Consider the following 26749-nt stretch of genomic DNA (forward strand, 5'->3'; position numbering starts at 1 on the left):
GAAAACGTCAGGGCTGGTTCCTCTGAGCCCATCTTTTCCCATGGTGGGGATTTTTACTGCTTTAACAGCAAAGCTCTCAGGGTTGCATATTTCTATTGGAATGAACCATTCTCCACACCACACTTCACATACAAGTCATGGCAAACTGTGAGTCATCTCCTCACTTCAATATCCATCCTCCTTCTTCCACAGTAAGAGAACTTTACCTGGCCATATGTCTGCCCAGGCCTAGGACTGCATTTCCCAACTCCCTTGTAAGATGTGGTTCTATGACTAGATTCTGGCCAATGGAAAATGAGAAGAAATCAAGTGTGTGATTTCTGGGTCTTTCCCTTCCCGGGAATGGCCTGTGTCATCTTCTCCCCCTCTTTTCCCCTTTTCCTCCTCAGGCTACAGGGTGGGTGTAGTGGTGAGTTGCCTCTCCCACGCAGACAATAACAACTCCTTAGCAACAGCAGAGCAACAAGGGGGAAAGAGTCTTGGTCCCCAACACCACTGAACCTCCATATCAGCCTTGGATCACCTACCTCAATTCTTACTAAAGAAAGAGCTTTTCCCTTGCTTACCACCATATTCTGAGGCCTCATGTTATAGTGGCCTTGCCTGCAACCTAATATATAATTCACTCCATCTGGTGAAAAGGAAATGTAGAAAAGATAAACTTACCAGCCGTTCCACCATGACTAGGAGAGTGTTCACCGCATCCAGGCGATGACTTATATCCTCCCAGTATGAAGTCAGGGTAACAACTGGCTTTGTGTGGGCCCAAGGCAAGTAATAGTAGTAGTTCCCTGGTGTAGAACATTGAGGGTCAGTGAACACTGGATACTTAAAATAAACAACATGTTTATTAAGGAGATGTGCAAACTAGGCTTGGGGAATGGTTTGGGGTGGTCTGGTTCTTCAATTTTATTCAATTAAGCAACTGAGGAATAGATAGAAGGTTCTTATTCATTCAGCCTGTTTTGAAAATCTCTCTAAAATACCCTAGTAAACCGAGCACAACAATCTCAGGATCTTTTAGTGATTCAGGAACATGTGTCTGAATATCACTGATGATTACATAACACGGCAGCAGAAAAGAACATAAGAGATTAGATGGTATGTGTTTGTCCCTGAAAACTGTTATTCTAAATAAATATTTTTGTTGGAAGGGAGGCAAGAAAAAAGAATTTTTTTGTTTTTTAAGAGCCTTAGCTGGGATACATGGGGTTTGGTATTATTTAGAGCCTTATAGTGATTAAGAATTATTAGCCAACATTTTCTAGCACATTTTATATTCTAACACTACTTGTACAAAAATTAGGTAAAAGTTATGGCAATACTGTTGAGATATTTGATCAGAATTTCTCTAGTCTTTCTCTCTATTCTTAAACCATTTGTTGATATCTTCTCATACTCTGCCTTCTATTATGATATATTTCATACACTAGAATGTAAGCTCCTTAAAAGCAGGACTGTTTCTCACCCATCTTTGTTCAATTATAGCTATTTAATCCTCATAGCAACTCTGGAGAAGATAAAGAAACTGACGGCTGGAATTAAGTGATGTGGCTAAGGTTCCAGTGCTGGTGAGTCACAGAGTGACTAGAAGTTTGACTTTCCAGTGCCTGAGCCAGAGTCCCATTCACTTCAACTACTCAATCCAAGAGCAGTTTGGGGCCTGGTAGGGCAGAGGTGGGCAGGGGCAGAAGCTGTTTTGGGGAGGTCAGTGTTCAGCAAGCTGCCATCTTGTGACTTTACAAAGCAAAGCCAGTGTTAAAGTTGGGCATGGGAGGGGGCATTGGGATTCAGACCCTGGCAAAGGGCCTGTGACTGTCTGGGTTTAACCAATCTTGAAGGTGCTTGAATTCCAACCACCTCTCTTCCCCATTCAAATCTTTTCCTTTCCACTAAGCATATGCTGGGCATAACTGCTGCCAGAGGAAGAATACACTGCATGTTCTTTGGCTTGTGGTGCACCCACTGTACACGTGTACAGGACAGAATGGTTAGTGTCAGTCTTACCGTCAAATACGGCACGGCTGTATTGAGTGGTTGATGCCAAAGGTTTACAGGTCGTGTCAAACTTGTTGCCATAGTTTCCAATGCTGACTTCAAACTGAATGGCCTCGCCAACATCTTGCAACATGGTGGCCGAATGGAACACAGCAGACAGGCTGTACTTCCGCCTTCGCTGATATTTCTACAAAGGATGAGCAGTCGTAAGGGTCAGTGAAACTCCTTTTGCTCTTATTTGCATGTGGATTTCTAGCAGATGTAATTCTAAACCCAATAATTATTGCTGAATTAGATGCCAGTGGAGAATGTTCTTGGATCTATCAAGTCCCCTTGTACTCCTACACGTGGGCAAAGATAGAAGTACCAGCATGTTCATTGCAGCATTGATTGAAATAGAGAAAAAAATGAAAACAATACAAATGTCTATCAATAGACTACTGGTTAAACAAATTATGTTATATCCATATAATGGAATGAAGGTTCATAAAAAGACTTAGGTAGATCCATATGGGCAAACATGGAAAAAAGATACATTTTTAAGCAAACCCATTAAATATATACTTAAATATTCGCATCTACATGATGAAAGTCTGGAAGAACATAAATCAAATTGTTGACAGTAGTTATGTTAGCGAAGGTAGAGAAATTATGGCTAATTTTACTCCTAACTTATACATTTTTAATTGCTTGAATTGTTTAAGAATTAAGTTTCTAACCAGAAACAACAATAAAGACTTTTAATGTCAGATTTAAAAATAAGTAAAATCAGATGAACTTATTTTTCTGAAATAGAAATCAAACATTCTTTCTTTCTTTCTTTCTTTTGAATTACTGGTTTACTGAGTGTGTGTGTGTGTGTGTGTGTGAGGGAGTTGAACATAAGGCCAACAATGACCACATTGAGTATCTATCAGCCTAAAAGAATTGACCACGAGCCCTTCAGGTCTTCCTTTATTTGGGGACATAAAGTCCCTTGAATCCACATCCTGCCCCCAAATCTTTGCTCAGATGGCATCTCTCCTCCTTTATGGATCATATCCCCATTGATCTTTGGGCAACTTGCCTTCTTTAGTCAAAAAGAGCCATGCAACGGTTTAAGTTGCTGTACTTCATTATGTCCTAGGCATTCTGCCATTTAACATTATGCAGATCTAGAGTCTGCTGCTGATCTCTTTTGGTACTGTTGGGGCCCAGGGCAGACCACTCCAAAATACCCCACAATGGCCTACTGATTATAGGCATATCTTGGAGATATTGCACGTTGAGTTCCAGACCACTGGGATAAAGCAAATATTGCAATAAAGCAAGTCACAAGAATTTTTTGGTTTCCCAGTGCATATAAAAGTTATGCTTACACTGTACTGTAGTGTAGTAAGTGTGCAAGAGTATTATGTTTTAAAAAAATGTACATATCTTAATTAAAAAATACTTTATTGCTAAAGTATTTTAGCTTAGTATGACTGACTCAGTGAGTCATAATCTTTTTGCTGGTGGAGGGTCTTGTAAGAAACACAGTATCTGTGAAGCGCAATAAAGCGAGGCACAATAAAACGAGGTATGCCTGTATTTTGAATTAAAGTTATTTGAGAAGCAGACAATGCAAAAAAAAAAAGACATTTTGACTCTCCTCTCTCTGTTCCCTCTGAAAGCAGAAAATAAATCTCCCATTTGAAAGACACCCTCCCCGTACCGGGATATAGGCATCCTTATCACCAGAGCCAGGGAAGTCAGGGCTAAGAAGCCTGTATAAACAAACCCTGTTACTTTTACTAACTTACTACCTCAAGCCAAAACCCTGTTTAAATTCCTCTCTTATTATATACCCCAAATCTAAGTTTCTTTGCCTTGTCATTCCTCACAAATTTGTTTCTTTGTGTAAAAGATATATATATTGCCTCCTTTGTTCACTCTCCGAGCATCATTTCTCTGTGATGTCCAATACAGATATAATTAAATTGGGTTCTTCTTCTGCTAATTTGGTCTTGAGTCAGTTTTATTATTACTCCAGCCATAAGAACACAAGACATAAGAACACAAGAAGGGGGAATTTCCCCCTCCCAAAAGCATCCAGTGTCTGTATACACTTGCCCGGCTTGCAAGCGAGAATAGCAGTGGTTACTACAGTGTAGCCACATTGGCTATATGCTCCATTGGTGAACCGGAGACCCACGAGTGATAATACTCAAACTGCTTAACAAATTTCTCACCATAGCAAGTTTAGTTCTAAAGCCCCCAGAGAAGGAATTCCTAGCTCTGCAGTCTTTCAGTTTGAGATTTGGAGGCCACATAGGTATGAAATTTTGGCATATGATGAGTTTTTTGTTGTTATATTTGTTGTTTTCCTTTGCTACCTTGCTACCAATTTGTGTGCCACAATCTAAATAGTCAAGTAGTGACATCTTTTATCTCTAGAAAGCTAATAAAAACTACTTGATCCTTGTAGGATATTTATTAACTGATTTTCCTTTCCTTCATTATTCATCCATACCATGGCTTTTATTCTATAAAATGAATCACAATCATGGGTGGGTCTTCTGGCTTGTATGATGCAAGAATGTGGTCATTCATTTATAGAAGTACTCAGACAACCGTTTCAAAAACTTCCTTTTTTTTTTTTTTAAATTGTGGCAAAGCACACATAACATAAAATTCACCTCCTTAACCATTTTTAAGTGTACCATTTGATGGCACTGAGTACATTCACATTGTGGTGCTACCATCACCACCATCCCTCCACGGAACTCTTTTTCATCTTGCAAAACTGAAACTCCATACCCATTAAACACTAACTGCCCATTCCCACCTACTTTCTGTCTCTATGAGTTTGACTACTTTGAGTACCTCATATAAGTGGAATCAAATGATATTTGTCCTTTTGTGACTGGCTTATTTCGCTTAGCATAATGTCCTCAAGGTTTAGTCACATTGTAGCATGTGTCAGAATTTCCTTCCTTTTTAAGGCTCAATGATAGTGCATTGTATTGTTGAAAGATTAACTGAAGCATCTTAAAAATTTTAAGAGTTTATTTGAGCAAACATCTATTGGAATGGGGCAGCGCCAAACCAGAAGTGGTTAGGAGTGTTCCACTGACAGGAGCTAGGGGAAAGACTTTTATAGAGCGGATGTGGAAGGAAGGCAAGGAAATTATTTCACTGGCTATTGCTTAAGTGGTTGCATAATTTGGGAAAGCCTAGTTGGCTATTTGTGATTTGTTGACCTTCGGTTTCGATTTCTTAACCTCGAGGCATTTACAGGCTTAAGTTTTGGTTTGCTTATGTAGGCTGCCAAGGCATTCAAGGCACCTCAATCTAATGGCCTCCTTGTTTAATTAATTTAATAGTATATATACACCACATTTTGTTTATCCATTCATCTATCGATGAATTTGTGGGTTGCTTCCACCTTTTGGCTATCGTGAATAATGATGATATGAACGTGGGTGTACAAATCCATTTGAGTCCCTGTTTCCAATTCTTCTGGGTATATACAGTAGTCCCCATTTATCTACAGGGGATACATCGCAAGACACCCAGTAGATGCCTGAAACCATGGATGGTACTAAACCCTATATATACTATGTTTTTTCCTATACATACATACCTATAATAAAGTTTAATTTATAAATTAGGCACAGTAAGAGATTAACAACAACTAATAATAAAATAGAACAATTTTAACAATACACTATAATAAAAGTTACCATAGATCTTAGCAATCTCAGCACATGATTTTTTTTCTTTCCTTATTGAGAACTTCCACCTTTTCACTTAAAGGAAGCATGTTACGGCTTCTCTTTGGCATATCTAAATTGTGAGCATCACTACTCTTGCACTTTGGGGCCATCATTGAGTAAAATAAGGGTTACTTGAACACAAGCACTGTGATACTGCAACAGTGGATCTGATAACCAAGACCGTTACTGAGCGACTAACGGGTAGGTAGCGTATACAGCATGGATAAGCTGGACAAAGGGAAGATTCACATCCCGGGTGGGATGGAGTGGGAAGACATGAGATTTCATCATGCAACTCAGAATGGCTCACAATTTAAAACTTATAAATTGTTTATTTCTGGAATTTTCCATTTAAGGTTTTTGGGCCGTGGTTGACCACAGGTAACTGAAATCACGGAAAGCAAAACTGCAGATAAGGGGGGACCACTGTACACAGCAGTGGATTGCCGGATCATATGGAAATTCTATTTTTAACTTCTTGAGGACCATTTTAAGAACGTCTGACAGTGACTGTAGCTTATTGTCTCGAAGAACCCTGAGACATCCCACTATTACAAAATCTCCATTTTGGTTAAAGGAAGTTTTGACATGGTATAATTGACACCTCCAACAGGATTTCATCAGAAATCACTCTGAATCTCAGTTTTTCTTGAAAGTCTTTCTAAAACATTGGTTTGTAACCCTAGCTACACGTTGAATCACCTGAAGAGCTTTAAAATATACTTATAACCAGGCCCCACCCCCCAAGATTCTGCCTGGGCATTGTGAATTTAAAAGCTTCCCTACCTTAGTCCACAGTCACTTTGGTAGAGAGGGACTTGGGGGACTTTTGTCACTTGTTAGGAGTCCCCTTAACTACTCACAACTAAACCCCCTGAACTATCTATGGTTCAGGAATGTTGTGGAAATTCTGAATTTGGTTTGACTTGTGTAAAAATTACCAAGTAGGAAGTTATTTGTATTAGTCAGACCTTATATATACAGCATAACTTCCTTGTAAACCATCTAGGATGATATCTGAGAAGGGAAGCAGCAAAAATGAGAAACATAATTTAGGGCCTGAGTCAGGACCCAGAAAAAAATGATCAGTATTTAAGTCGGAGCCAGCTGTTAATGCAGAGGCTGCAGAGATGAAAGGAGGTGCGTGAGGAAGCTCTGTGTAGGGGTGGGGATGCCCCTGGCTGGGCTTGCTCTGCTCTGCACACCTCCACAAGGCCATGATTCCATTAGAACTCTCTGGATTTTCCCATGTATAACTTGAGTTACCTGCAGAAGCCCTGATAGGACCCTCGCCCTGGAGAGTCTGAGCTCTAAGACAATAAGTCAAGCTTCTGGCCATCACCACAACTCCCAACAGAGTGGGTATATACTACAAGCAAGCTGCTGAAGATGGAACAGCTCCTTGGACTACTTTGCAGGTCCAGATTCCAGGAGGGGCGCCCCTACCATCTTCTTACCTGCCCCAGAGCCAGGCTGTCCTGGAGTGTGCAATTGAGAATTCAGCCCTTCCCCCAGCTCTTTCCCACTTCTCCTGTGCCCTCGGGGCACAAAGAGGTGGAGAGAAGAAGGAACAATCAACACCACTTAGAGAAGTCTGGAGCCTCAGCTTTTGTTCCGGGCCCTTCCTTAGTAGCTATGGGTCAAAACTGCCTACAACAAAGAAAGTTAAAGAATGTAAATTATAGTCTATGGACACAGATAGGTGTATCTTTGCCTTTGTAGAACCCTGAGGCTCTCTTTCTGATCATGGATGCCCAGTCCACGCTGTAGATGGAGTTGGTATAGGGTAGAGTTTCAGAAGTAAATTTGGGGAAGGGGTGATTTTTGTCAAGCAGGTGTGGGCGATCAGAATTGGCCACCTCTGTTAGCAGAGGGGAAGGGGGGAGGGAGGAGGGTGAAAGGGATAATTCGGTACATGTGTGTGGTGATGGGTTGTAATTAGTATTTTGGTGGTGAACATGATGTAATCTATGCAGAAATAGAAGTACAATGATGTACACCTGAAATTTTTACAATGTTATAAACCAATGTTACTGCAATAAACAAAAAATTAAAAAAAAAAGATTAATAGAGGTTAACAGTGAGTGGAACTATTCAGGACAATTTTTACTTATGCCATTTGCATTTCTGAAGTTGCATTTTTTAATCAGAAATATTGTAACTAAATAAAAGAATAATAAAAATACTTTATCTTTTGAAACATCAAAAAAAAAAAAAATCATCCTAGAAGTAAAACTGCTAAATTCCCCAAAAAAAAAAAAAAAGAATTGGCCACCTCAAATATGTCTCTTTGCCTTGATTATTTTCAAGAACAAAAGACTCCAAAAGAAACTTTGACCTCCCCCCAATTAACTGCCTAAAAGAAATTTAAGATAGAAGGCCTGTCACCAGGACAGGCCATCACCATAGGTAACTCTGGGTATTGATAGACTGGGAGGGTCCTTGCCAAGCACATTCTTATCAAAGCTCTGAAAACCAAGTAACAGTAGAAGTTATCCTTTGTAAGAGACATTTACATTTGTAAGGGAAATCTCCATTTGTTAAGGTATCTCTCTCTCTGTACCAGGAAGAAAGGAGGACGAACTTATCTCTAGAAACTCTTATCAGTGCTGAAGGCAAGGACTTAAATCAGCATAGTAACCTTACTCTTGTTTACTGTGTTTTTCTGGTAATCTCCCATAGCTGACTCCCCCTACCCCCAACATCCTCCTTTGCCTTTAGCTGAAGATGGTATTTAAGATGAGACCCTCTGACATTTTGGCGAATTACCCAGTTTTTCCTGGGTCTCTCCCACGTATACATGTTATAAATCTTTGTTTGACTTTCTCCTGTCAGTTTAATTGGTACCCCAGCCAGAAGGACCCAGAGGGTAGAGGATTTGTCTTCCTCCCCAATATAGGATACTGATAAGGGGTAGCAGGTAACAGCTCTTGAAGGTGGCTGCGGGCCCACAAGGCATGAGACATTAAGGGTCAGTGACAAGGAGACTGTGTGCCAAAGAGAACTGGCCAATTTTCCACCTTTGGAGGTGGTGAACGAATCTGAATGTGCTGTTTCAAGCAATATTTCTTGAGCACTTAATGTAGGCCAGACCAATGGGAGATCTCAAGGAGGTTCTAAATAAGTAGAAGAGAGAATGTAAGTTCATAATATGCTCCCAAAATATGGTAGATCACACACAAGAAGACTGGGAAGGAGCAGGGAGGAAGTGTTCAAGAACAGATCCTAGATGGTGGAAACAAAAAATGGGGTCCTTCAGTGGCCGGACAGATGTTCCAGAGGCCAGCAGGTGGTTGAATAATTCTGGGTTTGCAACATTTGCTCTTCTTCTACCTGCCTGATTCTTTAGTGAAGTGGCCAGGCTGAACCCTGCTGCATCTCGCACAGGATCTCTTGACCAGGCCCATCTGGAGCAACAGAGATGAGAGAGCTCTGGGCTCTTTGGCAACTGAGTAGAAAAAACTCACTCTTCTTCCTGCATTCTTCCTTTACTCTTACACAGGACCACTCTCTCAACACTTCTGACACCAGATATGTGGGGTTTTTACCACACTAAGCAATTCTGTGACACCAGCTGGGTGTTCTACAATTTAATTCAATTCTGACACTATTGAAGGGGAACAAAATTTGCACTTTTTTAACACTTTTAGGCTGATTATTTTTAAGCAACTAAAGACTCAGAGAGTTTTTCTTGCTACCTCCCCCTTAACTGCCTAAAAGGATTTAGATGAATGGCCTGTAACAGGAACAGAGCCATCACCAGAGACGTCTGCAAAGACTATGGGCTAAGCGTGGTGGGGAAGATTCTGCAGGGCCTAGAGATCAGAGTCCTCTCCATGTCCTGCTGTCTCTGCAAGGCATGGCAAACATTTGTTTACCAAACATTTGCTTTTTCATCTCCATGTGAACTGCCTTCATCCCCTTTGAAGTCTCAAACTGCTACCCCCAACATCCGCTTTTGTCTTTAGCTGAAGGTGGTATTTAAGGTGGTGGCTTCAGCCATTTTGGTGAGTCACTCAGTTTTGTTGGGTCTCTCCTGTATATACTTGTTATTAAACATTGTTTGATTTTCTCCTGTTCATCTGTCTCCTGTCAATTTCATTCTTAGACCAGCTATAAAAACTTAGAAGGGTAGAGAAAAATTTCTTCCTCCTTTACACTATTCATCTGGAGATAGTGTCAGATCCCACAGGGTAAGGGCTCAGTCTCACAAGACTGCCCTACCTTCCACTTCAGATGCCAACCACAAGTCCAGGTTGTTACCTGTGCTTCTGACCAATCGGCTATAAATTGGTGGTTCCCATGACCCCCTTCCTCGGGTTCAATTAATTTGCTAGAGCAGCTCACAGAACTCAGGAAAAGAGTTTACTTACTGTTTACTGGTTTACTATAAAAGGATATGATAAAAGATAAAGACGATCATCCAGATGGAAGGGATGTGTAGGGCAAGGTATGTAGGGAGGGGTACGGAGCTTCCATGCCCTCTCAGAGTGCTCCACTCTCTCAGCACCTCCATGTGCTCACCACCCTGGAAGTTCCCTGAACTCCATACTGTAGGAATTTTTACGGAGGCTTCATCACTTAGGCATAACTGATCATAAACTCAATTTCCAGCACCTCTGGGTGGGGCTGAAAGTTCCAAGCTTCTAATCATGGCTTGGTCTTTCTGATGGCCAGCTTGCATCTTGAATCTATCCAGGAGTCCACCAAGAGTCACCTCATTAGAACAAAAGACTTTCCTATCACCCAGGACATTCCAAGGGATTTAGGAGCTCAGTGTCAGGAACCAGGGTTAAAGTCCACATATTAGTACAAAAGATGCTCCTAGTGCTCTTATCACTTAGGGAATTACAAGAGTTTTAGGAGCTCTGTGCCAGGAACTGGAGGCAGAGACCAATATATATTTTTTCTATTATTTCACAGCAACCAAATTACCCTTTTGTTGAAGCCTCTTCAGCTCTACCAGAAAGTTTTATTACTTGCACATGACCCAGAACATGAGACCTTGTAAGTTGGACAAGGGTCGTATCATGTTCTAGGTTCACCACTCTCATTAAACCCTCCTAGCAGTTGCACAAATCTGCTCATCTCACTCTCTTACCAGATTCTCGAGTACTTTAAGTGTGGCTATGTCCTCAGAATCCCAGCTCCTCTCCTGCTTTTTAATGTTGTTGAGGTTTTGGTTTATATAATTCACTTTTGTTTTTACTAAATTTACGATACAAGCCATTTTACTGTCTGTGTTTAAGTATTTGGAGCAAGGAAAATTAACTGTTTTGTGTTTATAAAAGATGTTTATAAAAAGACGTTCTTTACATTGTTGACACAAACTGTGGGCAGTATATACTGTTGGCTCCCTGTTTTTATTTTTACTAAATGTATGACACACTCTTCTTTGCCTGTATGTGTTTAATCGTTTGGAGTAAAGAAAACTAATTCAGTTTTGCATTCTAGTTAATAAAGGGTTTTTTCTTTATACTTTGTTGGGCCTCTTCCCCTTGCTTCCATTTGTCCCCCACTGCCGACCCCATTATAGGTGTTTAAAACAGAGCGAAGGATCGTGGACTTCAATTGTGTTCTGGTGATGGAACAAAGTAAAGAGGCACCATAATGGTTGAGAATCCACGACAGCATCTCTGCCTAACCCCAAGTTCCAACCAACATCTTCAAGAGCCAACTCCGATCTGTAACTACTCAAGTCCAGAACCACCCACGCCATCACCATGTGTTTCCATGGAGGCCTTTGGCTGGTTTCTAGCCATTCTCTTGCATGATCCTGGCAGTAAACAGCAGGTAAGCTGCCCCATTTTTCCACCCATCTCTCCTCTTTTTCTCTTTTCTTAATTTGTCCTTAAGATCTACTGTGATTTTGGGACTTCAGAGTTGATAATGTTGGGGGGTGGATAGAAAGACTCTGGCCAGGACCTTACTGACTAGGGGAACCTGTTGCTTTCGGCTCTGTGTCTCTTTAAGTGAAAAACAAAAGAAAATGAGTTTACACTGTGTGATCCCACAGCATGAACCCACGGAATCTGCATAGAGAGATTCTTCTTGATTTATGACCTATTTTGCAGGAGTAAGATTTGAAAAGTCAGGATAAATCCAGCACTTGAAGTCTTCAATTGTCCCTTTTAACTACTATACTATGTCAGACTCACCATTTGCAAGGAATATGTTCCTGAGATCCTAGCAAATCCCCAAATTCAAAAAAATCACAATATTCTATCATTTCCCCCAAGAAATGTAACAAAGTAACTGAAAACATTGGTGGACTCCTTTAGACCCTAATTGAGAGTTGGTGCGCCAGTGTCAGGAATAGAGAACCACAGAGCCTCATTCTCACTGACATGAAGACCTGGTGGTTGGCTAGGTGCACTCACCAGTATTCACACACCTGCCTCTCTGCACATCTGATTCAAATTGTCACCTCAGCAAAATCACTCCTTACTACACATCAAGAAGCTTTGCGATAACTCAAGAATAGTGAAAACCATTAATGTTAAATCCAAGAATGGCATTATGGCACCATTGGTATTATGGTGTAAGTGGCAAAATGGTGTTATCTGCGTGTCTGTATATGAGTGGGGGTGGGGAGATGAGCAGTAGGGTAATGGAGAGTGACTTGATAATTTCTTGAACAATTATCTCGCAATGAGGAGTTATAATAACCTGGCCTTTATATCCACTTGTGTAAGAGGTTGACTATGCAAAAATATCTGATTTTTTTATTGGATACATTAATATATAAAAACTGGAAAAACTAAAACTTAAAAACTGTAAGCAATTTCTGATTGTAGAGGTAGAGATGTGAATTCACATTTGAGGCAGACCATTGCCTGTTTTAGGAAAATTCCTTAGCTAGATCTTTAACTTTACTATAAAGCAAATAGCTACCGTCGTTCTTTCACAATTTAAACAGACTGAATTCAACTGTTCTATTTGGTAACATAAATGGTTAAGTGTATGTTTTAGCCAGGGCTACGTTATAATCATTACTAATTTAGGGGGAGAAATTTTCTTTTGCCTGTATGAAGCTGGACTGATGCCCTGTGGCTTGCTCTTGTGGTGATGTAAGTGTTCTTTCCTGAGGTTCAGGGGTAGAGATAGAATAAGAAAGAAGGTGCAACCTGATTTTCTCTTCTTACAGAGGAAGATAAAGGAACTAGATTGAAACCTGTGCAGCTTAAGAAGAACTGGACTGCTGATGTTCCAAATATGCCAAGACTGAAGAATCCAGAATATGCTACTTTGGACTCTAACCTCCTAATACAATTAATCATCTTCTTGGGAGTCAATGAGAAAGCCCACAACGCTCTGGGGGAGAAGGGAAAGTTTCCTCTAAAGGGAGTGGATATTCTCCTTGTCAATCATTTTGAAAGGGGCAGATCCTATGACAGGCATACATGAGACTACTAGAAGGAAGGAGAAAGCCCTTGTTCAGCTGGGAACTCGTGGCAGTTGGACGTGGACTCTGAGGTGAGGATGTGTACAGGACGGTACTGAAGGTTGGGGCAGATGGAGAGTAGAGTTCTGCCACAAGGAGGCAGGCTGGAAGGGGACAGGAAGGCCAACTGTAAGTGACCCGGAAAGCTGGTCTGCGCCTGTGGGCTCTGAGAACGGCCACATTTAGCAGCCACTTCAAGTGACCCGTTTCACTGTGTTTCCCAACTCTTGGCCAAGAACTGGAAGTAAAAGCTTTTTGAAAGCTGCTGTTTGGTTTCTGATGTAATGTGGGGAAATAAGAGAAGAGCCTACCCTGTGCTTGGAATGGAGGGTAAAAGGAGGGCAGCAGCCTGAGGAAGCCTGCTGGGGGGAGGGGAATATGGAACCCAGCTAGAGTGGCCCTGGGCAGAGGGGCATCAGTGAGCTGGTTGCTCTTGCAAACAATTCAGATTTCCGGAACAACCTGGGATTCTCAGAAATAGTTGGGGAGGTGAACTTGGAAGACTTCCTGTCCTCAAGGAGGAGCAGGGGCTCAGAGCTGTTGTAATGTGGGCATTAATGTAAGCACACCCTCACACGCTGGGAAGCCTGAGATAAACCAGCTACTTCTGAAAATGGGGAAGATTAGTGGTGGCACCTACTCCATTTGGAATGGCTCTTGTGGCCACCTCCCCATGACCGTCCAATCCCACTTAGCAAACAGACCATTCACTTTGGGAGTATCAGCGATCTTGCCAGTTTTCAGCAGGGTATTAACATCTCAAAAGATGAAGCAAGTCTCATCACCCTCATAGAGCTGTTGTAGAAAGATCAAGAGGGCATTGAAGGGCACCTGCTAGGACTCAGGTCTCTCATCAACTCCACCACAACTGACCCCTTAGTCCCTGGATGTCCCCTCCAGGCCCGCTTGCTCAGGCAGGTCAGCACTAGCCATCCCACCACCAATCCTCTAAAACACTCCTTTCCATCCCGAGCATTATCCACACTCCAATATTTACCTCAACAACCAGCAGGTCATCATTTGAAATGGGCTCAAGCTTTTTATCTGGTGGTGTCTTTTCAAGAAAAGTGCTTAATTCAACCAAGATTCTGCCTCTGTAGGCAACTCCTTCCCCCTGAAAGGCAACAACACAGGATTATTCCTCTAGGCATAAAATACAGCAAAAAGAACCCTGTCTCTCTAGTCAGGCTAATCCAGCTACAACTAAAAGTTTCTCCTTCCCATGGCCCTAACCTCCAAAATGAATCAGTCAGTAACTCTCTCATCTGGATTCAGGTCTTTGGTATTTGAAGGAAGAGCCAATGACTTAAGGAAAGATCCCAAAGAGAGCCAGGGGAGCCAGGGCTTAAAGGGATGCTAGCCATGACTGAGGTCAAAGGCTTTCAAGCCATGCTCTGTATCCAGAAGGGATCCCCAGAGACTGGGATGGGAGTGGAAGGGGCTAGAAGTCTCCTTCACCCTACTTCAACAGAGCAGCTCTGCATTTATCTACATTAACTTGGCTCCTTTTTTCCTCTTCTCAGAATAGGGAGGCTGCCATGTTGGCAACCAGGGCAAGTCTCAGAGTAGCCAGGAAGCAAAGGAGGAAGATGTTCTGGGTGTGGCTGAGCATGAAGATGAATAGCGGATACTCCTCCCACCATCCCCAGCAGTGTTGGCAATAGAATCTTCTGGAGAGGAAGAGAAGGCTTCCACCTCCACAGCCAGTCCTTTGTCCTCCCCCTCCACAGGCTTTCTCTCCACCTCAGTCCTTTTTGTGGGTTCTGGGAGCTAACTAAAAGACATTACTTTGGCTTCTAATATGGTGGGAAGAGCACTTCCCATCTGTGGGCCTCCATGTCCTCACCTATAAAATGAAGAGTTTGGTCAAGATCAAGGATAACAAAGAGTTCATCAGGCATGTCACCTCAAATCATTTGGTAAATCCCTAGAAAATGGCATTGAATAGAATTCTGAGGCAGCACATTTGCTTGTTAGGAAGGAGAGCCAGCATTGATTACTGATATGTGCCCGAAGTGTAGGAGTGGGGGAATGGCCATGCTATGTATTTGCTATCACCAACGTAGATGACCAGGATCCGTTCCTAGTCTTGTATTCCAAGGCTTGAGGAGCTTGCGACTTCTATCCTTCAACACTTGATCAGTCATATGGTGGGTCTGGTTGTGGGGGGTATAGGGGGATCCTCTAAATATAAGACTTAATTATAACTATAATAAGAAGAAATCACATTAACCAGTGCTCATTGATAACAAACCTTAATTGAGAAACTAACCTTTCCAGCGTTTAGCTCATCGTAGGGGTCTGGGAATCCTGTGTACTCTCTGGGGCTTCCATAAAGGTTCAGATAACAAGGTCCAAAGGTTGGAACAAAGCCCACCTCTGTTTCTCCTGTATTTGCTGAGAGGTAACGTCATCATTAGATTTTAGGCTTTTAACACTCAATCTATTGAAATAAATATTAGTTATTAGTTAGCTGGGTGAGACTATTTTCCTCCATTTTTTGAGTTAGTTGTATTAGTGCAAATTATAAGCCCTTGTGAGACTTGCCATATTTCCCTTTTCTTATTGCTATAAAACATTAAGTAAAAAACATTTTTGGAGTATTTCAGGCAAACATGTTATTACAAAAAGATAATGCTATTCAATTATAAGAATTGAATAATAGAAGAATAATAAGACTTTCAAGTTGATCTTCACATTTTTTGCAAGTTTATAATTGGCATTGTATTAAACATGTCATGGGCAAAAAATTATATTTTTGGGGGAAGTCATTTAAATGATGTATATCAGATTAACTTTATTTATTCCCCAAAAATGTAATTTAGTCTCAAGTAGTCAGTACAAATCTAGCAGATGCTGTTAAAAACGCCAGACATTTAAAATTTTTATATGTAACACTGAACTGCTTGCATGTGGTTATAAGATTGTATCATATTCATAAGCAACATGAAGTCCCCATTCATGACATTCTACCTCTGAAGAGCATCCAATATGCTCTGTATTTCTGCTACCTGGTCTCAGCAGGACTACTCTCCAATGAAGGACACTGAGGGCATTCTAAGGAAATAGTGGAGCCAAAGAGAGATGGTGGGTGAAGATGGGGAAATGTAAGAGCTGCCCCTAACCACTTGAATGGCTCCCACAGGGAAGAGGGATGAATTTGTCTCTAAAAGCAGAGTAAGGACAACTGCTACGAGCTACAAGGAGGCCAATAGTTCACTCAGTGTAAGGAAGATCTTTTTATGAATTAGAGATGTCAAACAATGAGACAGATTACATTAGGGACAGAGGAAATGTTGAGGCCAAGACTTCAGCCTGTCTTTCAGAATGTCATCAAGATAATTCCTGCTATGGATGAGAGGTTGACCGGATCACCTCTATGGCCCTTTCCAACTCTTACACTTAAAACTAAGGGAGAGAGAGAAATGTGGAGTAGCAGGTGAGCAGAATGCCCATTAATAAAATGTTGACCAAACTGTATAGACATGTGTTTTGCAATTCTTCTCATTATTTGAGGCTCTCCTGCATGTGTAAATGGGCTTGAGCACTTTTGAGGAGAGGTAGGAACCATGCACACTGGCAGAAATCAGCTTAACTTCAATCTCAGTGAAGAGAGAAGAAAAAAGGAACATTTAAATTAAAATGCAGGAAAGTAAAAACTGACAGCCTAAGGGCGAGACTTGGTAAAACCCTGGGGTGCCACATTTCCCACCTGCTTGGAAATCTCTTGTGAAACCCAAATAGGGACCAACAGTTTTTCCAACAGAGATTTCTCTGAATTATGTTACCATGTTACCAAATGAGCAGGATGAAATGAATGACCTGTATCTGAACATATAAATTGGTTTGGCTTCATCTACTCTGCCATATGGAACATGGCAAAGTTGACTAATTGATCATGAAAGAGCAGGGTTTAGACTTCTTGTGGTCGAATATTTTGTTGTGGGGGAGGGGGTGTTGGGTGGGAATAGAGGATTAAAGCAGAGATCCATAGCGAGAGAAGGAAGTCATTTCTAGAAGTTGAATCACAGAATGTTCAAGTAAGAATGGACACTATAACTCTTGCACTAAGATGACAGACTTAGGCCCAGATCTTGAGTCTCATGGTTCAAACAAGGGCACCTTCCACTACACCATCCATTTCTCTGGTCTAGTTCCACCTCACCTCCACCCAGTTCCCATGGGTGACTTTTTGTGTGGTTTGTCGTGAATATTTGCTTTTCATTAAAGGTTTCCAAGGATGGAGACACAAATTGTCGATAATGTTCTCCTGCATATCACCCTGATATCAAGAGCTTAATTCTTTTTGTCCAACCAAATCTCTTTTCCAGTATTTTAAGCCCTTTGACTTGTTTGGTTATGCATGAACATGGAGAACCTTCCTTCTGTGTGCTCACGTCTCAGCACGGTCTCCTGGGAAAGCCTATTCTTTCACAAGCTAACTCTCTTCCTGCCTCCGGACTTTCCTAAACCATTTTTTGCACAATTGTCACATCAAACTTTCTCAAAAGGAAGTGTCCTTCCTCAAAAGTCTATACAAAATGAAACAAAAATTCTTTAGCCTGGCCATCAAGATTTTCCTGTGGGCTAGCTACAACACACTTTTCAAACAATACTTTCCAAACCTCCTTCACCTCTTTGAAGCTCCTTTAGACTTCCATATAAATTATCACTTTATATTTTAATTTTTGAACCTTAAATAGCTGCTTATCTCTGTGACTACACTATAAATTTTTCTCAGGAGTGGTGGGGAGCAGGATTCAAGCACGTTTTATTTTGATTCCCTAAACACCTGGTATGATTCTATGATGGAGTACTACCATATAAATATTTGTTGATTGGTTGAACAAATGAATAAAGAATAAAGTGTTACCAAATCTGCCCAAGTTCATTACAAACCTAAGGACTATTTAATATTCACAGAAAGTTTGATTATAAGATAATGAGATTGATTTTTGAAAACAAATAGGAATGGGGCATTGTTCAATTACATAAAGGCAGACGATCACACCTTATATGTGCACAAAGCTTCAGTTTGCAGAGCTTTCTCATGTGCAATATCTCTTTTCCCTCTCACTACAGCCCTAGGTGATTGGCGTGACAGGGATTATCAGCTTATTCGATAGATGACAAACCTCTCTACACCTCAGAGTCCTCATCTATTAGGGGAATAACAACATCTGCCCTGGGAGAGTTGTGATGGTCAAGTGTGAGAGCATTGAGCAAACTTGCAAAGAATGGCGAGTGCTGTGCAAACCAAAGGACATGTTAGGATCCCTCATGTTTAGAAGATGAAGACCCTCAAGGTACAAGTGGAAAACATTCCATATCTTCGAACTCAGAGATCCACGTCGAAAGTGGGGGAAAGTTATTTCATACATTTCAAGCAATTGATTTTGTGCCCCATATCTCTACTTATTGGACATCAATAATAACAAAAAAACGTTATATCTCATAGACAATTATTTACAATGAAGCCAAATGGGATGGTATGCTCCTAGGTGGAAACATGAGGCATGTAGCAAAGCCTGGTTAGCACATTTGTTTTAAGCTTAGCCACGCAGGACAACCATACAGCACTAACACAAAATTAATACTCTAGCAAAACTGTTTTTAAGAGAGCAAAATGCCAAAAAAAAAGAAATGTTCTAAAGGCAATCAATTGATAAAATCTTAATTAAAGAATAGTAATCAGAAGAATCTAGAAGATAGCAAAATTACAAAGCATAAACCTGTGTATGATGCAGCCCCAGATCCTGAGGATGAGAAGTCTATATAGTAAAAATACGATTGGTTAAACAAGAGAAAAAGAGACACTGAAAAAGTTAATCAAATCCAATGCTAGGTAAGCGGTTTAGCAACACCAGAAAAATCCCAAATTAAGACCCAAATCACATGACCCTTTTGTGATTTATACAAATGTCGCCGGTTAAATGCAAAATGGCTCAAAACTTTGTGACCACTGGCAGAATCGCCACACATGAAATAATACAACCTCTCACCAGCTCCAAAGCAGCAAAGCATCCGAGAACTAGCTTCTCACAGTCAAAGGAGGCCTGGTGAAGTGACTAACAGTTCATGTTGTTAATAAAACGATTACTTGTCCTATGTCTGACTTAGTTGGGACCAAGGCCAGAAAATCCAAGTTAATTTAGTCTAAGGTTGTGTAAGCAAAACCCTATAGTTTATGGTACATTATCTATTTCTTTTGGGGATGCCTGCTGCTCATTGTTATTTTGAGATCCTGTGACAGACTGTCTGCAGGGCCTGTAATGAGAGAAGGCCTCATAGACAGGGGCCGAAACTGCTTGTAACCATTTCTATTTTTAGTTCTTCTGGATGTTACCACCATATCACTAAGAAAAATGCTTATTCCAATATTTTTTTAATAATTATCTTTAGGTAATTACTTAATGCCTTCCAGCTAATGATATGAATTTAAGTAATTTTTACCCTTCCCTCTATACAGTTATAGCATGATTTTTTTTTTTTTTTGTGAGGAGATCAGCCCTGTGCTAACATCTGCCAATCCTCCTCTTTTTTTTTTGCTGAGGAAGACTGGCCCTGGGCTAACATCCGTGCCCATCTTCCTCCACTTTGTATGGGACACCACCACAGCATGGCTTGCCAAGCAGTGTGCCGGTGCGCGCCTGGGATCTGAACCGGTGAACCCCGGGCCACCGCAGTGGGGCACGCGCACTTAAACGCTTGCGTCACCGCACCGGCCCCTATAGCATGATTTTTAATTACTCTATTGGTTACTCTTAACCAATGATTTAATCTAGTCTTTATAGCTGGATTCCTCACTTGATAAAAAGAGGCTAGTTAGTAGCCTACCCTTCCCCCGACACCCCTTCCTCCTTTCACTTCTAACCTCTATCTTCTGCACTTTTACTTTTATATTGTAATGGGCAATGACATTTACATTCTGTTTAGAGCTTTAACTACAGGTTTAATAAAAAATTAAGAAACATTAATAGCACTCACATTATAACAACCATATAAATATTGTTCTCTGCAGAGAAAAGGAAAGTTGTAATTACATCTCCTTTGTTACAGTTCTGGTAGCAAGCATGGTCCCCTATGCCACTCAGCAGAGAATGTTCAGATGCAATCTCTTTCTTACCTTCTACCTTTTGCTTAAAATAACGCCACACGTGACTTTATATTTGAACTATATCTTCTTTACTCAGCTCTTTGTTTTTCCTAGAATTTCTAATTGCCTTTCTTTCTTTTCTTGAGAGAGGGAAACTATATCTTCTTCACCATATCTTTATTATCTTCAGGTTCTTATTCATGCTTTCTACTGCTTGGATTAACAATATATTTTTTGAAAACCCATGAAGTCCTCTCTTAAACAAGATGAAGATGAGAGGAACCTTAATATTCCCAAGACAAAATTTTGTCTCACATTCTCTCAGTTTACTCAATATGTTTAATCTATTGGCAATGATAAGAATTTTTGTTATTTTTATTTTGGTAACAAAAAATAAGCTGCTGATATTATTAATGTGTTAACATTAAATTTTTTCTCTTACCCTCTAAAATTTTCTGCTTTATTCCCTATTATAACTTGTGTCATATGCACAGAACCACAATGTCAGGTATAGGCAATTAGTTCTCAGAATGGAATACAACAAAAAGAAAAGTGTATTGATTATCAATGCTTCTTAGCATGAAAAGCATGAAAACAAAATATACATTACCTTAGGGAGCAGAGACTACACGGCTCATTGCCATCTGACCTCCTTGTTCTTGCCAAAGAAGTCAGTTGAGAAGGGAACATTATTTTATATTTGGGTGGACTTGGGTCAATGCCACTCTAAGAAATAAAGTGCTAGCACTCTGTATTGACACTCAAAAATTTATAAAACAGCTACTGGAAAAGAGTTTTTGGATGGGAGTAAGAAAGCTAAAGTCTTCAAACTGTTAGTTGCTTTGATTATTAATTATTAATTAATTGTTTTGCTGGTCATAACCAAAACATCACTGAAATGGTTCACTAGGCTCATCACATTTGGCTTTTAAGAAATCAAGTCCATTGACAGATGGCTACCCCAGTTCATTTCTTCTCCAGAAGTTCTGCATCATCTTATTCCAGCTCTGTTGTGTAACTTACCTTCCACTTCCCCACCAGAGGCAGCAATTTTAGAGAGGTATAGATATGTTGTTCCAACTACATCATTTTTGGTAAGACGGTCCCTGTGTAAAAGAACAGGTTAAGGCCTCCACCTATGAGGATATATTTTCATTTCAATAATAATAAGATAGAGTTGGAAAAGACCCTAGACCTCAGAAATCCTGTGGGCCTCGAGCTTTACCCTACTTTAAAAATGACTTGGAAACCCCCCACTCTCATCTCCCATCTAAGCTTTTGATTCAATAAAAGCAGGAGTGGAGAACAAGAGTCTACATTTATAACAAGTATATAACCCAATTGATTCTGATGCAAGTGGTCCTCCAACCACCCTTTGAGAAACATAGATCTAGTCAGACAACTCATTTCAGCTATGGAAACTAAGATTTTTACAGAGGTCAAGGAATCTGTCTCTGGCCACACTCAATACCACTGTCATAAAATGAATGCATCAATTACAGGCACATTGCATGATGAGTGTGATGTAATCACATTACATAGAATAAGTACACGTATCTTATTTTATCATGCTCGTACTAATTACTACGATGGTTTAACAACTACAATGGGCTATATCTAAGGGTCCTTCACAGGGAGAAAAATTCCCTTTCAATTCAATTCAAATATTTATTGAACACCTACTGTGTGATAGACGCTATTTTTCTGACTGCAGTTGCTTGCCTGGAACCTAAATCTTATCTCTGTAGTAGGAACAATTTTGCCTACTACAAGTATATACAACTTTATCTTTCCAGGGGTATATTAGAGAGTCTGTGAGCCTAACCTATGAAAGAGTAGTGTAAAAATAAGTTTTATACTAATAACATCCTCTCTGTTTAATTCCTCCTCTTCTTTATTCCATCTAGTGGTACACTGACTGTGAAGTTTAGGACCCCGTGGGAGGGAGGAAATGTTCAGTCTTTTGAGGGAAGATTATACTATAGTATAATATTATTATCTACTATAGTAATGTTATATATTATAAAAAGTATATATAATATTATGCATTATATAGTATAATAATATTAGGTTATAGAAAGTGACAAATTAAACACAGTTTGCATGAGAAAAAATTATTATTTATGGGTATTAAGGCACATAAATGGGGTTTGCATCTTCTCTGTACATCCAGAAGGGTCTAGACTACATTTAAATAATCCTTAGCTTTCCCTCAGTTGTGCAGATACCCTACAGAGTATGTAACCTAAGATCTGGATCCAAGGATTCCCCATTTAAATAGGTTCTCTTTGTGCATTCTAATCCAAACTATTACTTTGGAGAAGGAAGAATAGGTCAGAAAAAAACCCCACATTCGTAGTGACCACAGGCAACTATGAGATGGCTCAATCAGCAACCAGCCCACTGCAGAGTCTGTAGGCTAGAGTGGTCACCTGAGCTATGTAGGGTTCAAACTCACACACCTGAGGGATCCTGAGGCTCCTGGAGCACCTTCAGAATGTCGCCTTAGGGGCCCAAGTGCCTTAAAACTAGCTCACTCTCATTCAAAGGGGCATTTTGTCTTCAGACCACTTCATGGCCCTCAATTAACTGTAATGTGATCATTAAACAAAATGAAGCCTACTCCCCTCCTCCCAAAGTGCCCTGTTGCCATAGTTCCAAGAGGGTACTAACGTGAATGTCAAATACATTTGGTCAAAGGAAAAACTATGGCCAAAAAAGGTGGGGGTCCAAGTGGGTCTCTAACTATCTGAGCGACTGTAGGCAGGTTGTGTCTTCATCTATAAAGCATCAGTGTCTTCATCTGTAAAACGAACTAATAATAGCCTCTGTTCTATAGGGTTTCTCTAAAGACTAAATGGAATAATGTAGGTAAGGTATGAGGCATAGCACCTGGCACTCAGTAGTGCTCAAGAAACAGTATCTAACACCATAATAAACAGTGATGGTGATGATGATGACAATGATGATGATAATAATATGCCATTTCCATTCTCAGGGAGCTAAGCGCTGTCAATTGAATGCTCCATCCAACTGGAACATACCCAAGAATGGGCTCATTATGGTCAATTATTGCTAGGAGATTGGTCTAGTAAAAATTCCATGAGAACCTTTCAATGAATTTTCTTTGCCTTCAATCAGATAGGTAGCTCTGTCCGTTTTCCTTTCTAACAATAACAGAGAATAGCTCTCAGAATGTTTTGGTGATTCTCCCCCAGAAATTGTTTACTCCATTTCTGAAGTCTATTTTGGACAGCTTAATGGTATTAAAAGCCTTGATTTCTTATCTTGGGGCATTTTCAGATCATTTTCCCTTCTTTTGTTTATGAGCAGTTGAACCAAGATATCCAAGGCTTTTCTGCAACAACACTATTATTTTCAAAGAAAACACTCAATTCCAGGAGCAGTTTATCCCTTCCCTCTGGAAATAAGCAAATATACCGAAAAGTAAGAGTTATACCATCTAGAGTAATGTTCCTCAAATCCCAATGTTTAATTCTATAATTTTGAATTAGACACAAGACCATTTCTTAACTCACCAGTCATATACTGTTAGTTTTATTTTTTCACACACTGAAGGAAACTGTTAAAAAGAAACAAAAAAAAAGTTATTTCTCAACTTATTCAGTAACAATTAAAGTAAGTATTCTTACTTTATCTGAAAAAAAAGTAAGTCATACCTTGATCTGAAGATTAACAATTTGATTCCACTCAGGGTTTGCATTTTTCTCAATTATATTTGTGCAAACCTGTAAAATCATCAAAGCAAAATAGTAGATATTCAAGTTTCTAATTTCTAAAAGTTTACAAAATATGCATACTGAATTATGACTCTAGCAGTTTACTTATAAACTTAGTGATCTGGTTAAAGTTTATTTTTCTTGATAATGATTTGGTAAAATATGACACGGGTTTAATACTGATATTTGCTTCTTCTATGCACTGAAAGTTAGTTTCCAATTACCAGATTTCTAACACTGTGTTGTGTAATGACGCAAGAGTTAATGTTTATTGAACACTTATTACATACTGTCTAATAAGCATCTCCTCACTAACATGTCCAAACAGATCTCTTGATCCTGGCCACCAGCCCCTCTCCCTGCTCCCCAAACTGGCTCCTGTTCCAGGCTTTCCATCATCATTCACCAGGTTGCTCAGGCTTAGAATAAAGTCAGCCACAACATCTCTCTCCCCCTCACACGCCTCCTCCAATTCATTAGTAAATCCTGACACCCCTATCTTCATGTAGATCCTGATCTGCCCCAGATGCCTGCAGTTGGCTCTTATCTGGATCCCCATGTCCTCTCTTGCCTCCTTACTTTCACGTCACTCCCCTGACAGCATCCTCAATGAGCTCCCCAAGTACACTAGAATAAAGTCCAGATCCCTACTCGGCCTGATAAAGCCTTACCTGCCCCCCTGCATGCATCTCTCTGATCTTATCTCTTAGTTTTCCCCCTTGCTCGCTCCACGCCAGCCTCATGGGCATTCTTGTGCTGCAAATGTCTCTCCTCCTTGAAGCCTTTACATCTGCTCTTCCCTCTGCCTGGAAGCCCCTGCCCCCCAGATCTCTGCATCATCCAGGCCTCTGCCCAAATGTCACTTCCCCAAAGATGCCCCACATGATAACCTAACTAAACACTCCTCCATCTCCCCTGCACCAATCACTTCTGGTTCCCTGCTTTATTTTCGGGTAGTACTTAACACTATCTGGGATTATTCAGTGACTCATTTGCTTGTTTATTGTTGTCTTCTATTACAAAGTAAGCTCGCTGAGAGCAATGACTGCCTTGCTCACTTCTATATCCTCAACACATGGGACAGTATCTGATATTTAGTAGGCTCACAATAATTACTTCTCGAATTAATTAACCCTTTCAACAATCCTATGGGGTTATTATTATCCCCATTCATAGTTCAGGAAATTGAGACTCAGAGGTTAAGGAATTTGCCTTAACTCCTAGAGAGGGGGGTGAAGTCTGAATTTAAATCAGGCCTCATCTCGCTCCAGAACTGAGGGTTTTTCTACCACTTCCCATTAACTCTCCTAGGAAATAACAGCCAGTCCATGTGTGTCGTTTGCCAAATCTCTCTTTCATAAATAAATGGTTCAACTACCTAGAAGATACTAGTTCTTCATGCCTACAATTGTCCACAGTGCATTGTTATTCTGCTGTGGAAACCCACTCTCCAATCTTTGACTATCTCTGTAGGTAAAAAGTGGTGGTTACAGAAGTTCCTACACTATGAGTCCCCTAGCTTTTCCCAGAAGACTGGGATAGGGTTCCCCTACCTGACTCTCCAGTTTCAGCAGCTCGTTGGGGCGTAGGAGGTGAGACACATGACAGGAGTGGGCAGCTGGGCATCGGGGAGCTATACGCTATGACATTTACCGGGGATTATTGTTGCTGGCTAGGGAGCTTGCCTAGCCAGTCCTGGTGGTCTAGTGGTTAAGATTCCCTTTCACCACCGCGGCCCAGGGTTCGTTTCCTTATCAGGAAACCACACCATCTGTTGGTTGTCATACTGTGGTGGCTGTGTGTTGCTGTGATGCTGAAGGCTATGCTACTAGTATTTCAAATACCAGCGGGTCACTGATGATGGGCAGGCTTCAGCAGAGCTTCCAGACTAAGACAGACTAGGAAGAAGGACCTGGCCACCCACTTCCAAAAAAAATGGCGATGAAAGCCCTCTGAATAGCAGCGAAGCATTGTCTGATAGAGCACCAGAAGAGGATGGTGCACAAAGACCAGGCAGGGTTCTGCTCTACTGTACACAGAGTTACTAGGAGTCGGGATTGACTCAACGGCACTAACAACAAGGGAGCTTGCCTAAGATTAAGAAAATGCTTGGATCTGGGAAATAATACAAATAATTCAGTGGTAGCTTTCACTATCCTAATCTTTCAAAAGGTTGAATTTTCTAATTGGAGTCCTGCATACTTTCCAGTCCAAAATAAACCTGTGGAGAAGTCTGGCATATTCAGACTCAGATAAGCTGTGTTCCTGCAGAGTGCCCAGCTCGTCAGACGGCTACTTTAACAAAGGATAAGCAAGAATTCACTCCAAGGAAGGCACAGTGGTTTAAATATTTATTTCTAGAGGTATTTGCATTTAGATTACATACAAACCTTTTTTCCAGCAAAGGAAACTTCTACAAAAGGATCCACTAGGTTTTTCTTATCTGCATTGCCTCCAAATATTTCCTTTACGGTCTGTGAGAACGCGTCATCCACTGGAAAGTAACATATTGCACAGCAGAAATTAAATTTGATTCTCTTAAAAGAATAGAAACCACTCTGCAAAATTAAAAATGTTCTCCTATACATGAACACAGGTGCAACGAGAATTGTTCTCAAAAGTGGCAAGCACTAGTAGCATTGTATTGCAGAAATCCTTTTTGTTTTAGTTGAGAGAAAGAAAATGTTTTTTCCCCACAAAGTTTTAAAATCAACAAGAGCGTCTTGAAAAATAA

General features: G+C 40.5%; 1 protein-coding gene across 4 annotated transcripts in view; it reads right to left on the bottom strand.

Moving 5' to 3' along the window:
* The window catches only part of MYOF (myoferlin), a 156792-nt gene that overhangs the window by 64942 nt on the left and 65101 nt on the right, over nucleotides 1-26749 (bottom strand). For 2 of the 4 annotated variants that reach the window (XM_058543550.1, XM_058543548.1), the window contains exons 13-21: nucleotides 26406-26509; nucleotides 23956-24024; nucleotides 23815-23858; nucleotides 21299-21381; nucleotides 18912-18950; nucleotides 15452-15576; nucleotides 14177-14293; nucleotides 2008-2185; nucleotides 667-791 (exon numbers count right to left, since the gene is read on the bottom strand). In XM_058543550.1, coding sequence (XP_058399533.1) covers nucleotides 667-791; nucleotides 2008-2185; nucleotides 14177-14293; nucleotides 15452-15576; nucleotides 18912-18950; nucleotides 21299-21381; nucleotides 23815-23858; nucleotides 23956-24024; nucleotides 26406-26509 — 884 coding nt within the window. The remainder of the gene's footprint in view (nucleotides 1-666; nucleotides 792-2007; nucleotides 2186-14176; nucleotides 14294-15451; nucleotides 15577-18911; nucleotides 18951-21298; nucleotides 21382-23814; nucleotides 23859-23955; nucleotides 24025-26405; nucleotides 26510-26749) is intronic. The other 2 variants (XM_058543549.1, XM_058543551.1) reach the window with 1 other exon arrangement.

Source organism: Diceros bicornis, chromosome 6 (assembly GCF_020826845.1).
Source record: "Diceros bicornis minor isolate mBicDic1 chromosome 6, mDicBic1.mat.cur, whole genome shotgun sequence".
NCBI lineage: Eukaryota > Metazoa > Chordata > Mammalia > Perissodactyla > Rhinocerotidae > Diceros > Diceros bicornis.